This window comes from Scyliorhinus canicula, chromosome 17 (genome assembly GCF_902713615.1).
Source record: "Scyliorhinus canicula chromosome 17, sScyCan1.1, whole genome shotgun sequence".
Lineage (NCBI taxonomy): Eukaryota > Metazoa > Chordata > Chondrichthyes > Carcharhiniformes > Scyliorhinidae > Scyliorhinus > Scyliorhinus canicula.
Genome location: NC_052162.1, coordinates 96,900,578 through 96,914,204, shown reverse-complemented (window position 1 = coordinate 96,914,204; position 13,627 = coordinate 96,900,578). Strand labels below are relative to the sequence as shown.

The 13,627-nt window shown below is 53.6% G+C and overlaps 1 protein-coding gene across 3 annotated transcripts in view; it reads right to left on the bottom strand.

The window, feature by feature from the left end:
• Positions 1–13,627, bottom strand: part of si:dkey-172j4.3 (diacylglycerol kinase eta) — a 266,777-nt gene that overhangs the window by 52,348 nt on the left and 200,802 nt on the right. For all 3 annotated transcript variants that reach the window (XM_038775249.1, XM_038775250.1, XM_038775252.1), the window contains exons 10-12: positions 6,869–6,977; positions 2,559–2,698; positions 220–295 (exon numbers count right to left, since the gene is read on the bottom strand). In XM_038775249.1, coding sequence (XP_038631177.1) covers positions 220–295; positions 2,559–2,698; positions 6,869–6,977 — 325 coding nt within the window. The remainder of the gene's footprint in view (positions 1–219; positions 296–2,558; positions 2,699–6,868; positions 6,978–13,627) is intronic.

The following is a 13,627-nucleotide window of genomic DNA, read 5'->3' as shown; positions in this document are numbered from 1 at the left end:
ATAACAGGCACTGGAGGTGGTATTGACAAGAGGGACTGTATGCTCTGACTGTTCAAGGACTATAAGAACAATTCCTGTCCCTTTCCTTTTAATCACTCTGATGACAATACAGTGATTTCTGTACATTTATTCCAGCCCGGCTGACCAAAACCTCATTCTAGATTGCTAAATTCTCAGATGTTTCTTGACCTTAGTTTTTAACCCATGGAGCTCTCATACCTGCACCTGGTTATAAATCTCATCATATGTCACAATGGGAAGCGGCTTTGTTGCTTCGTAGGTCATGATGCTCCATCTGTGGGGTTGAGAATAAACCAGTTAGGTATCACAGTCATACGCTCCACTGATTAGATTCTGTGAGGTGAGAGGATGAGGGTGATGCTGTCTACCCTCAAACTATTCACAAAGAGAGAAACCCCAATCCCAAAACAAGAAACAAAACCCACAGCCATCCCTCCAAACAATCTCCCAGAACATAGAGAAATCAGAATCAAAGCAAGTAGACAGACTCTGTCTGGGGCTCCGATACTGAAATTCACCCACCAAACTGGGGTTCTGTGGGTAAAATCCCACTAAAAAAGGGAATTGTGACAGTGGGATCTGTAATCCAGGTTCTGATGGTGGGATTCTCTCTGTAATGGAGGCTCTGATGGTGGGATTATCTCTGTAATGGAGGCTCTGATGGTGGGATTCTCTCTGTAATGGAGGCTCTGATGGTGGGATTCTCTCTGTAATGGAGGCTCTGATGGTGGGATTCTCTCTGTAATGGAGGCTCTGATGGTGGGATTCTCTCTGTAATGGAAGCTATGATGGTGAGATTCTCTATGTAACACAGTGCTCCGAAAGTGGGATTCTCCTCGCAATGGGGGATCTGATGGTGGGATTCTCTCTGTAATGGAGGCTGTGACAGTGGGACTCTGTTCCTTGTCTGCAATATTGGGTTCGACTGCAGCACTTGCTGTTATTGCTGGGGCAGTGAATTCAAGGAAGGTGGAAGTGTATTGGACTGTATGAACCAGCAGAGGGAGCCATTCACCCAGCATGATGTCCACAGAGTGCAGAACACCCAAAACCTGATCAACCTCTTCTGGAGATTCCTGCTCTCAGCCTCTGTGCCTTACTGAGGCATCCTAGGTGATTGGGGGGGGGGGGGGGGCTCATAGTGCAGTGTATGATCCAGGTGAAGGGACAAGAGGAACGTCCAGAAGGAATGGTCGAATGTCCATCCAGTCGACTTTTTAAGTTTGTTGTTTGCAGGTTTTCAGAGACGGGACAGTCTGAGGGGAGGGGATGATCCCTGGGAGCGGAGTTGGTGTCCGACACTCCTGTTCTCAGCAGTGAAGATAAAGCAAGTGGTCGGAGGATGGTCACAAAGGAGAAAGAGGTATAAATAGGTGCCTGAAAGTTTGGGGTGCTTAATAGATGAATGAAGGAAAACACTGAAAGCAGTGATGGAGTTCAGAAGAATGAGAGGCGATCTGATCGAGGTATAAAATACAAAGAGGGATTGATAAAGTAAACGTAGACTAGATTTTCCTGCTTGTGGGACAATCTAGAGTGAGAGGTCACATGTATATACGTTGAGAGACGGTAGATTTAGAACTGAGACGAGGAGGAACTACTTCTCGCAAAGGGTGGTGAATTTGTGGAACTCGGTGCTCTATAGTGTGGTGGAGACTGAGTCATTAGAGCAAAGAACATACAGTGCAGAAGGAGGCCAATCGGCTCATCGAGTCTGCACCGACCCACTTAAGCCCTCATTTCCACCCTATCCCCTTAATCCAATAAACCCTCCTAACGTTTTTTTGGACACTAAGGGCAATGTAGCATGGCCAATCAACCTAACCTGCACGTCTTGAGACTGTGGAAGGACAGTCTACCCTCAAACTATTCACAAAGAGAGAAACCCCAATCCCGAAACAAGAAACAAAACCCACAGCCATCTCTCCAAACAATTTCCCAGAAGATAGAGAAATCAAAATCAAAGCAAGTATGTTGAGCACCCGGAGGAAACACCGCAGATACAGGGAGAACGTGCAGACTCCGCACAGAGAGTAACCCAGCAGGGAATCGAACCTGGGACCCTTGAGCTGTGAATCCACAGTGCTAACCACTGTGCTACCATGCTGCCCTTTAAATGGTTTCAAGAAGGAGACAGATATATTTCTGCTAAAAAAAAACACATGGGGAGATGGTTTTGAAACCATGAAGAGATCAGCCATGATCTGATTAAATGGTGGAGCAGGCTCAAGGGGCTGAAATGCCACCTCTGCTCCTAATATCTATGTTCCGATGACATTGATTTGAGATAATTGACATAAGAACTAGAGGTGAGGTGGGGAGAATATTTTTAAGCTGCAATTACTTTGATCTGCATCATTAGAAAGGGGAAAAACAAGGGGAATTACATGAATTGGCTAGCTATTTCACAGAGCTTGTAGAGGCAGGATGGGCTGAATGGTCTCCTTGAGAGCTGTAGGATACCAGCAAAAAAGGTTCGAGACTGCCTGGCAGTTGGGGGACATGGGAAAATGTGCCAGTGCTAGTGAAATCCTTACCTGTCCAGCATTTTAGTGGTGGCACGTTCCAGCTTGGCCACAACCTGAGGAAGTTGCGCATCGTCATCACATAATCCACCCCAGCCGAGAACCCTCGCCAGGTCATTGCCCGTTCCCAGGGGCAGCACGCCAAGCTTACACTGGCAAAGAGAGTTAAACAACATCAGCAATCTCAACTAACTCATCGTCAGACCTTCAGGCCAACAATGCACTTCTCAGGACTCTCTCTGCCTCTCACTGTTCCCCTGGGATGGGTCTCAGTCCCAGCCCCTCCTGTCTGTCTGGGTTCAGTCCCAACCTGTCCTGTCTGTCTGGGTGCAGTCTCATCCCCTCCTGTCTGTCTGCGTTCAGTCCCAGCCCCTCCTGTCTGTCTGGGTTCAGTCCCAGCCCCTCCTGTCTGTCTGGGTTCAGCTCCAACCTCTCCTGTCTGTCTGGGTTCAGTCCCTCCTGTCTGTCTGGGTTCAGTCCCATCCCCTCCTGTCTGTCTGGGTTCAGTCCCAGCCCCTGTCTGTCTGGGTTCAGTCCCAGTCCCTCCTGTCTGTCTGGGTTCAGTCCCAGCCCCTCCTGTCTGTCTGGGTTCAGCCCCTCCTGTCTGTCTGGGTTCAGTCCCAGCCCCTCCTGTCTGTCTGGGTTCAGTCCCAGCCCCTCCTGTCTGTCTGGTTTCAGTCCCAGCCCCTCCTGTCTGTCTGGGTTCAGTCCTCTCCTGTCTGTCTGGGTTCAGCCCCTCCTGTCAGTCTGGGTTCAGTCCCAGCCCCTCCTGTCTGTCTGGGTTCAGTCCTCTCTTGTCTGTCTGGGTTCAGCCCCTCCTGTCTGTCTGGGTTCAGTCCCAGCCCCTCCTGTCTGTCTGGGTTCAGTCCCAGCCCCTCCTGTCTGTCTGGGTTCAGTCCCAGCCCCTCCTGTCTGTCTGGGTTCAGCCCCTCCTGTCTGTCTGGGTCCAGTCCCAGCCCCTCCTGTCTGTCTGGGTTCAGTCCCAGCCCCTCCTGTCTGTCTGGGTTCAGTCCCAGCCCCTCCTGTCTGTCTGGGTTCAGTCCCAGTCCCTCCTGTCTGTCTGGGTTCAGCCCCTCCTGTCTGTCTGGGTTCAGTCCCAGCACCTCCTATCTTTCTGGGTTCAGTCCCAGCCCCTCCTGTCTGTCTGGGTTCAGCCCCTCCTGTCTGTCTGGGTTCAGTCCCAGCCCCTCCTGTCTGTCTGGGTTCAGTCCCAGCCCCTCCTGTCTGTCTGGGTTCAGTCCCAGCCCCTCCTGTCTGTCTGGGTTCAGTCCCAGCCCCTCCTGTCTGTCTGGGTTCAGTCCCAGCCCCTCCTGTCTGTCTGGGTTCAGCCCCTCCTGTCTGTCTGGGTTCAGCCCCTCCTGTCTGTCTGGGTTCAGCCTCTCCTGTCTGTCTGGGTTCACCCCCTCCTGTCTGTCTGGGTTCAGTCCCTCCTGTCTGTCTGGGTTCAGTCCCAGCCCCTCCTGTCTGTCTGGGTTCAGTCCCAGCCCCTCCTGTCTGTCTGGGTTCAGCCCCTCCTGTCTGTCTGGGTTCAGTCCCCTCCTGTCTGTCTGGGTTCAGTCCCTCCTGTCTGTCTGGGTTCAGTCCCTCCTGTCTGTCTGGGTTCAGTCCCAGCCCCTCCTGTCTGTCTGGGTTCAGTCCCAGCCCCTCCTGTCTGTCTGGGTTCAGTCCCAGCCCCTCCTGTCTGTCTGGGTTCAGTCCCAGTCCCTCCTGTCTGTCTGGGTTCAGTCCCAGCCCCTCCTGTCTGTCTGGGTTCAGTCCCAGCCCCTCCTGTCTGTCTGGGTTCAGTCCCAGCCCCTCCTGTCTGTCTGGGTTCAGCCCCTCCTGTCTGTCTGGGTTCAGTCCCAGCCCCTCCTGTCTGTCTGGGTTCAGTCCCAGCCCCTCCTGTCTGTCTGGGTTCAGTCTCAGCCCCTCCTGTCTGTCTGGGTTCAGTCCCAGCCCCTCCTGTCTGTCTGGGTTCAGTCCCAGCCCCTCCTGTCTGTCTGGGTTCAGTCCCAGCCCCTCCTGTCTGTCTGGGTTCAGTCCCAGCCCCTCCTGTCTGTCTGGGTTCAGTCCCAGCCCCTCCTGTCTGTCTGGGTTCAGCCCCTCCTGTCTGTCTGGGTTCAGCCCCTCCTGTCTGTCTGGGTTCAGTCCCAGCCCCTCCTGTCTGTCTGGGTTCAGTCCCAGCCCCTCCTGTCTGTCTGGGTTCAGCCCCTCCTGTCTGTCTGGGTCCAGTCCCAGCCCCTCCTGTCTGTCTGGGTTCAGTCCCAGCCCCTCCTGTCTGTCTGGGTTCAGTCCCTCCTGTCTGTCTGGGTTCAGTCCCAGCCCCTCCTGTCTGTCTGGGTTCAGCCCCTCCTGTCTGTCTGGGTTCAGCCCCTCCTGTCTGTCTGGGTTCAGTCTCAGCCCCTCCTGTCTGTCTGGGTTCAGTCCCAGCCCCTCCTGTCTGTCTGGGTTCAGTCCAAGCCCCTCCTGTCTGTCTGGGTTCAGCCCCTCCTGTCTGTCTGGGTTCAGTCCCAGCCACTCCTGTCTGTCTGGGTTCAGTCCCAGCCCCTCCTGTCTGTCTGGGTTCAGTCCCAGCCCCTCCTGTCTGTCTGGGTTCAGTCCCAGCCCCTCCTGTCTGTCTGGGTTCAGTCCCAGCCCCTCCTGTCTGTCTGGGTTCAGCCCCTCCTGTCTGTCTGGGTTCAGTCCCCTCCTGTTTGTCTGGGTTCAGCCCCTCCTGTCTGTCTGGGTTCAGCCCCTCCTGTCTGTCTGGGTGCAGCCCCTCCTGTCTGTCTGGGTTCAGCCCCTCCTGTCTGTCTGGGTTCAGTCCCAGCCCCCCCTGTCTGTCTGGGTTCAGCCCCTCCTGTCTGTCTGGGTTCAGCCCCTCCTGTCTGTCTGGGTTCAGTCCCAGCCCCCCCTGTCTGTCTGGGTTCAGCCCCTCCTGTCTGTCTGGGTTCAGTCCCAGCTCCTCCTGTATGTCTGGGTTCAGCCCCCCCTGTCTGTCTGGGTTCAGTCCCAGCCCCTCCTGTCTGTCTGGGTTCAGCCCCTCCTGTCTGTCTGGGTTCAGTCCCAGCCCCTCCTGTCTGTCTGGGTTCAGTCCCAGCCCCTCCTGTCTGTCTGGGTTCAGTCCCAGTCCCTCCTGTCTGTCTGGGTTCAGCCCCTCCTGTCTGTCTGGGTTCAGTCCCAGCCCCTCCTGTCTGTCTGGGTTCAGTCCCAGCCCCTCCTGTCTGTCTGGGTTCAGTCCCAGCCCCTCCTGTCTGTCTGGGGTCAGTCCCAGCCCCTCCTGTCTGTCTAGGTTCAGTCCCAGCCCCTCCTGTCTGGTTGGGTTCAGTCCCAGCCCCTCCTGTCTGTCTGGGTTCAGCCCCTCCTGTCTGTCTGGGTTCAGCCCCTCCTGTCTGTCTGGGTTCAGTCCCAGCCCCTCCTGTCTGTCTGGGTTCAGCCCCTACTGTCTGTCTGGGTCCAGTCCCAGCCCCTCCTGTCTGTCTGGGTTCAGCCCCTCCTGTCTGTCTGGGTTCAGTCCCAGCCCCTCCTGTGTCTCTGGGTTCAGTCCCAGCCCCTCCTGTCTGTCTGGGTTCAGTCCCAGCCCCTCCTGTCTGTCTGTGGTCAGTCCCAGCCCCTCCTGTCTGTCTGGGTTCAGTCCCAGCCCCTCCTGTCTGTCTGGGTTCAGTCCCAGCTCCTCCTGTCTGTCTGGGTTCAGTCCCAGCCCCCCCCCTGTCTGTCTGGGTTCAGTCCCAGCCTCTCCTGTCTGTCTGGGTTCAGCCCCTCCTGTCTGTCTGGGTTCAGCCCCTCCTGTCTGTCTGGGTTCAGTCCCAGCCCCTCCTGTCTGTCTGGGTTCAGCCCCTCCTGTCTGTCTGGGTTCAGTCACAGCCCCTCCTGTGTCTCTGGGTTCAGTCCCAGCCCCTCCTGTCTGTCTGGGTTCAGTCCCAGCCCCTCCTGTGTCTCTGGGTTCAGTCCCAGCCCCTCCTGTCTGTCTGGGTTCAGTCCCAGCCCCTCCTGTCTGTCTGGGTTCAGTCCCAGCCCCTCCTGTCTGTCTGTGGTCAGTCCCAGCCCCCCCCTGTCTGTCTGGGTTCAGCCCCTCCTGTCTGTCTGGGTTCAGCCCCAGCCCCTCCTGTCTGTCTGGGTTCAGCCCCTCCTGTCTGTCTGGGTTCAGTCCCAGCCCCTCCTGTCTGGGTTCAGTCCCAGCCCCTCCTGTCTGTCTGTGGTCAGTCCCAGCCCCTCCTGGCTCCATGAGTTCAGTCCCATCCCCTCGTGTCTCTGCCCAGAATCACCCGAGCAACGTCCAAATCCCAAGAATTAATTAAAAAACCACCTCGTAATTGTTGAGCAAACAGCCAGCACAATAACCGGTGTTGTAATCCTTCACTGACCTGTTTGTGTAAACCCAGTTTATCGATTTCTGATAAGACCCAGCCCACACTCCCATCACCTCCACAAGCCAGGATCCGGAATGTAGCAAACTTCAGGAACAGGCGGAGGCTGTCACGAAACAAACACAGTTCAGCCTTACTCCCAATAGAAAGCAAAGTTACACCAATGCAGATTGTGACAAGGAGATTTACATTAACACTGCAATGAAGTTACTGTGAAAATCCCCCAGTTGCCACAATCCAGAGCCTGTTCGGTTACACAGAGGGAGAATTCAGAATGTCCAAACCACTGTGCTACCGTGCCGCCAAAGGTTAGGTCATCTAAATGTTTGAACTCCCCACTTCCCAATCTATAATCTCCTTCGATCTGCTCTCACTCGATAATCTAAACCTGCTGCAATGACGTGGGAAATGGTTAATTACAGAATTAAGTTGGACCAGTTCCAAGTAAATACATTGGTTTCAAAAAGATTGTTTGTTAAGATGGGCGATCGAGTTGGTGTAACAGAAACAAGATTCAGCAGTCCCGTCAGAATATTCACTTTGAAATCTTGGCTAAACTGTCCTTATTAACTGATCACAGATTCCATTCGCCAGCTCAAACTTGGGTCCGAATGAGGAATTTGGCCTACGATCCAGGGAGACAGGGATGAGGAGAAACCTCTTCACCCAGAGAGTAGTGAGGCTGCGGAATTTGCGACCACAGAAAGTAGTAGAGGCCAAAGCATTGCGGGCTTCCCGACGGCCACAACATCTCACAAGATCTAACCAAGTCCACACAAGCGTGGGCCAGGCCGACGTCACATGGGGGGGGGATCTCCCATCGGAGACCCCTGGGTGGCCAGGAATAACGCTCTGCTCCTGGAAAGTGAGCACCTTGGCACTGCCAGGCTGGCCCTTTGGCACTGGAAAGGTGCCTGGGTAGCACTGCCAAGCTGACAGGAGTACTGCCGGGGTGGCAGTGCAAGGGCTCCTGGGTCCAGGGTGGCACTGCCAAGGGTCAGGATCATGCCCATGAAAGGAGGTTGGAGGGGTGGGGGGGAGGGGTGCAGAGCAGGTAAGAAGGGGCCCCTGAGTGATTTGGGGGGGTTGACAGGTGGGGATCCTGGAAGTGATGTGCTGTAAGGGGGTATGGAAGGGCATGAAGTGGGGGACCCCCAGAGACCCCATAGCGGGGTGTCCTCACTTGGGGAGGGGGGGGGGATGGCAGGGGTGGAGTAATGTCCACATGTGTGAGTGGTGACATTGCCCATGGTGGGGGGTGTGGGGACCCACAAGTGCACTTTGAGATTGGGGCATCATATCAAAATGGCGGACCAAACTCTGAGTTCAGCTCACCAGCGCTGAAAAAAATTCTGGGCACGGTTTCACGGCCACGCTGCACCCAAAAAGCAGCTTGTTGCAATGGAAATCCCGTCCATTTTAAGCAAATCTGCATAGTGGTGCATATAGGTGAAGAAGGTAGTCAAGAAGCTATACGTCATGCTTGCCTTCATTGGCCGGGGCACTGAGTATAAAAATTGGCAAGTCATGTTGCAGCTGTACTGAACCTTAGTTAGACCACACTTGGAGAATAGTGTTCAATTCTGGTCGCCACACTACCAGAAGGATGTGGAAGCTTTAGAGAAGGTGCAGAAGGGATTTACCAGGATGTTGCCTGGTATGGAGGGCATTAGCTATGAGGAGCGGTTGAATAAACTCGGTTTGTTCTCACTGGAACGACGGAGGTTGATGGCGACCTGACAGAGGTCTACAAAATTATGAGGGGCATAGACAGAGTGGATAGTCAGAGACTTTTTCCCAGGGGAGAGGGGTCAATTACTCGGAGGCGTAGGTTAAAGGTGCGAGGAGATGGACGAGGCAAGTTTTTTTACACAGAGGGTAGTGGGTGCCTGGAACTCGCTGCCGGAGGGGGTGGTGGAAGCAGGGACGATAGTGACGTTTAAGGGACATCTTGACAAATACATGAATAGGATGGGATTAGAGGGATACGGACCCCGGAAGTGTAGAAGGTTTTAGTTTAGGTGGGCAGCATGGTCGGCACAGGCTTGGAGGGCCGAAGGGCCTGTTTCTGTGCTGCACTTTTCTTTTACTTTGTCTTTGTGTTACAGTGAAACAGCTAGTCTCACATTAGAACATAGAACAGCACAGCACAGAACAGGCCCTTCAGCCCTCGATGTTGTGCCGAGCAATGATCACCCTACTCAAACCCACGTATCCACCCTATACCCGTAACCCAACAACCGCCCCCTTAACCTTACTTTTTTTTGGGACACTACGGGCAATTTAGCATGGCCAATCCACCTAACCCGCACATCTTTGGACTGTGGGAGGAAACCGGAGCACCCGGAGGAAACCCACGCACACACGGGGAGGACGTGCAGACTCCGCACAGACAGTGACCCAGCCGGGAATCGAACCTGGGACCCTGGAGCTGTGAAGCATTTATGCTAACCACCATACTACCATGCTGCCCAAAACATTAATATGCAGTTTCTCGCGGCATCTGAGGCGTTGAAATCTAATTCCTCGTTGAAATCTCAGGCGAGTGCTCTTCAGTACTGGTCTCCACAAATGGGGTATCAGAGGCCCCCAGGTGCACGCACTTTGGGCAGGGTGGTACTCTTGCGTTGCTGGAGCCACCTGGGTAGCATGGCAGTGCCAGCCTGGAATCCTGACAGTGGCAGCTTTGCATCCTGCTAATGCCACATTGATGCCAGCCTCTCAGTGTCAAGGTGTCAGGTGCCATAGTCTGTTGGGGCTGGAGGGGGGGTCAAGGTTGTGTCGGGGGCCTGAAATGGAAACCTGATTTCTCCCTATGCTGAGGGGTTCCAACTATGTGCAGCCTCGGCTGCGCTTTCCTCGCTGGGCCCCCTCCTCGCTGGGCCCCCTCCTCGCTGGGCCCCCTCCTCGCTGGGCCCCCTCCTCGCTGGGCCCCCTATCTAACCGTTGCGAGCGCTGGGAAACACGCTATGTTTCCATTTAGATAAATCACATCCAAAATTCTGGGATAAACTGGTGCGAAACTCGCCAGGGCCCAAAAAAGTGACCAAATGTCGTTTGATATCGGTGCGGAACTCGCCAGCAGCCGGCGGGAAACTCCATGAAAAACACGCCACAAATGACACTTTGAAACTTTTCCGTTACATTGCGCCCTGTATGTTTCCAAAGAATTGGCAGCACGGTGGCACAGTGCTGCCTCACAGCGCCAAGAACTCGGGTTCAATCCCGGCTCTGGGTCACTGCCTGTGTTAAGTTTGCACATTCTCCCCGTGTCTGAGTGAGTTTCACCCCCACAACCCAAAGATGTGCAGGTTAGGTGGATTGGCCACGCTAAATTGCCCCTTTATTGGAAAAAATACATTATTGGGCACTCTAAAATTTTTTTAAATGTTTTCAGGGAGTTAGATGCAGCTCTTGGGATCAAGAGCTGAGGGAGTATTGAGGGAGTGCTCCACTTCAGAGGGTCAGTATTGAGGGTGTGCTGCACTGTCAGATGGGCAATACTTGGACAGTGTTGAGTTGTCAGCAGGCCAGACCAGACGGAGTGCTGTACTGTCAGAGGGGTAGTTGCATGGTCAGAAGAGCAGCATTGAAGGGGCGCTGCAATGTCAGGGGACCAATAATGAGGGAGCACTGCACTCTCAGAGGGATAGGACTGAGGAAGTACTGCACTGTCAGTGGGTCAGTATCGAGGGAAAGCTGCACTGTCAAAGGGTAAGTACTGAGGGAGTACCGCACTGTCAGAGAGTCCGGACTGAGGGACTGCTGCGCTGTTAGAGGGTTCGTACTTAGGGTTCGTACTTAGGTACGCAGTCAGTATAGAGTCAGTACTGAACGAGTGTTGCATAATCAGAGGTTCAATATTTAGTGTGTGTTGAATTGTCAGAGGGTCAGTACTGAGGGAATGCTACACTGTCAAAAGGTCAGAACAGTGTGAATGCTGCACTGTCGGAATGTCAGTACTGATGGAGCGCTGCACTGTCAGAGTGCCAATACTGAGGGAGTGTTGCACTGTCAGAGGGTCAGTACTGATGGAGCGCTGCACTGTCAGAGTGCCAATACTGAGAGAGTGTTGCACTGTCAGAGGGTCAGTACTGATGGAGCGCTGCACTGTCAGAGTGCCAATACTGAGGCAGTGTTGCACTGTCAGAGGGTCAGTCCTGAGGGAGCGCTGCATTGTCAAAGGGTCAGTACCTGAGGGAGTGTTGAATTGTCAGGGGTTCAGTACTGGGAGAGTACTGCATTGTCAAAGGGTCAGTACTGAGGGAGTGCTAGAATATCAGAGGGTCAATACTGAGGGAGCGTTGCATTGTCAGAGTGCCAGCATTGAGGGAGTGTTGAATTGTCAGAGCGGCTGTACAGAGGGAGTGGCGCACAGTCAGAGGGCCATTATTGAGGGTGTGCTGCACTGACATAGGGTCAGCAATGAAGCATTGCTGCACCGTCAGTGGGTCTGTACTGAGGGAGTATTGAATTTGCAGAGAGTCAGCACTGAAGGAGTGTTGAATTGCCAAAGGGTCAATACTGAGGGAATGTTGAATTGTCAGAGGTTCAGTACTGAGAGTTTGCTGTACTGTCAGAGGGGGACTACCGAGGGAGTGCCGTACTCCCAGAGGGCGATTAATGAGGGTGCGCTGCACTGACATAGGGTCAGGAATGAAGCATTGCTGCACCGTCAGTGGGTCTGTACTGAGCGAGTGTTGAACTTCCAGTGAGTCAGGACTGAGGGAGTGTTAAATTGACGGCAGTAGTTAGGGAATGCTGCACTGTTATAGGGTCAGTACTGAGCGAGTGCAAGGGCACCACGGTGGCACAGTGGTTAGCACTGCTGCCTCACAGCGCCAAGAACCCGGGTTTGATCCAGGCTCTGGGTCACTGTCTGTGTTAAGTTTGCACATTCTCCCCGTGTCTGAGTGAGTTTCACCCCCACAACCCAAAGATGTGCAGGTTAGGTGGATTGGCCACGCTAAATTGCCCCTTTATTGGAAAAAATACATTATTGGGCATTCTAAATTTTTTTTTTAATGTTTTCAGGGAGTTAGATGCAGCTCTTGGGACCAAGAGCTGAGGGAGTATTGAGGGAGTGCTCCACTTCAGAGGGTCAGTATTGAGGGTGTGCTGCACTGTCAGATGGGCAATACTTGGACAGTGTTGAATTGTCAGCAGGCCAGACCAGACGGACTGCTGTACTGTCAGAGGGGTAGTTGCATGGTCAGAAGAGCAGCATTGAAGGGGCGCTGCAATGTCAGGGGACCAATAATGAGGGAGCACTGCACTCTCAGAGGGATAGGACTGAGGAAGTACTGCACTGTCAGTGGGTCAGTATCGAGGGAAAGCTGCACTGTCAAAGGGTAAGTACTGAGGGAGTACCGCACTGTCAGAGAGTCCGGACTGAGGGACTGCTGCGCTGTTAGAGGGTTCGTACTTAGGGTTCGTACTTAGGTACGCAGTCAGTATAGAGTCAGTACTGAACGAGTGTTGCATAATCAGAGGTTCAATATTTAGTGTGTGTTGAATTGTCAGAGGGTCAGTACTGAGGGAATGCTACACTGTCAAAAGGTCAGAACAGTGTGAATGCTGCACTGTCGGAATGTCAGTACTGATGGAGCGCTGCACTGTCAGAGTGCCAATACTGAGGGAGTGTTGCACTGTCAGAGGGTCAGTACTGATGGAGCGCTGCACTGTCAGAGTGCCAATACTGAGAGAGTGTTGCACTGTCAGAGGGTCAGTACTGATGGAGCGCTGCACTGTCAGAGTGCCAATACTGAGGCAGTGTTGCACTGTCAGAGGGTCAGTCCTGAGGGAGCGCTGCATTGTCAAAGGGTCAGTACCTGAGGGAGTGTTGAATTGTCAGGGGTTCAGTACTGGGAGAGTACTGCATTGTCAAAGGGTCAGTACTGAGGGAGTGCTAGAATATCAGAGGGTCAATACTGAGGGAGCGTTGCATTGTCAGAGTGCCAGCATTGAGGGAGTGTTGAATTGTCAGAGCGGCTGTACAGAGGGAGTGGCGCACAGTCAGAGGGCCATTATTGAAGGTGTGCTGCACTGACATAGGGTCAGCAATGAAGCATTGCTGCACCGTCAGTGGGTCTGTACTGAGGGAGTATTGAATTTGCAGAGAGTCAGCACTGAAGGAGTGTTGAATTGCCAAAGGGTCAATACTGAGGGAATGTTGAATTGTCAGAGGTTCAGTACTGAGCGTTTGCTGTACTGTCAGAGGGGGACTACCGAGGGAGTGCCGTACTCCCAGAGGGCGATTAATGAGGGTGCGCTGCACTGACATAGGGTCAGGAATGAAGCATTGCTGCACCGTCAGTGGGTCTGTACTGAGCGAGTGTTGAACTTCCAGTGAGTCAGGACTGAGGGAGTGTTAAATTGACGGCAGTAGTTAGGGAATGCTGCACTGTTATAGGGTCAGTACTGAGCGAGTGCAAGGGCACCACGGTGGCGCAGTGGTTAGCACTGGGACTACTGCGCTGAGGTCCCAGATTTGAATCCTGGCCCTGGGTCACTGTCCATGTGGAGTTTACACATTCTCCTCGTGTCTGCGTGGGCTTCACCCGACAACCAAAAGATGTGCAGGTTAGGTGGACTGGCCATGCTAAATTGCCCCTTAATTGGAAAAAAATAATTGAGTACTCTAACTTTTTGAAAGAAAAAAAAGTACCGAGTGAGTGCTGTAGTGTCAGGAGTTCAGTACTAAGGGTGTGTTGAATTGTCAAAGGGTCAGTACTGAGTGAGAGCTGTGCTGTCCTA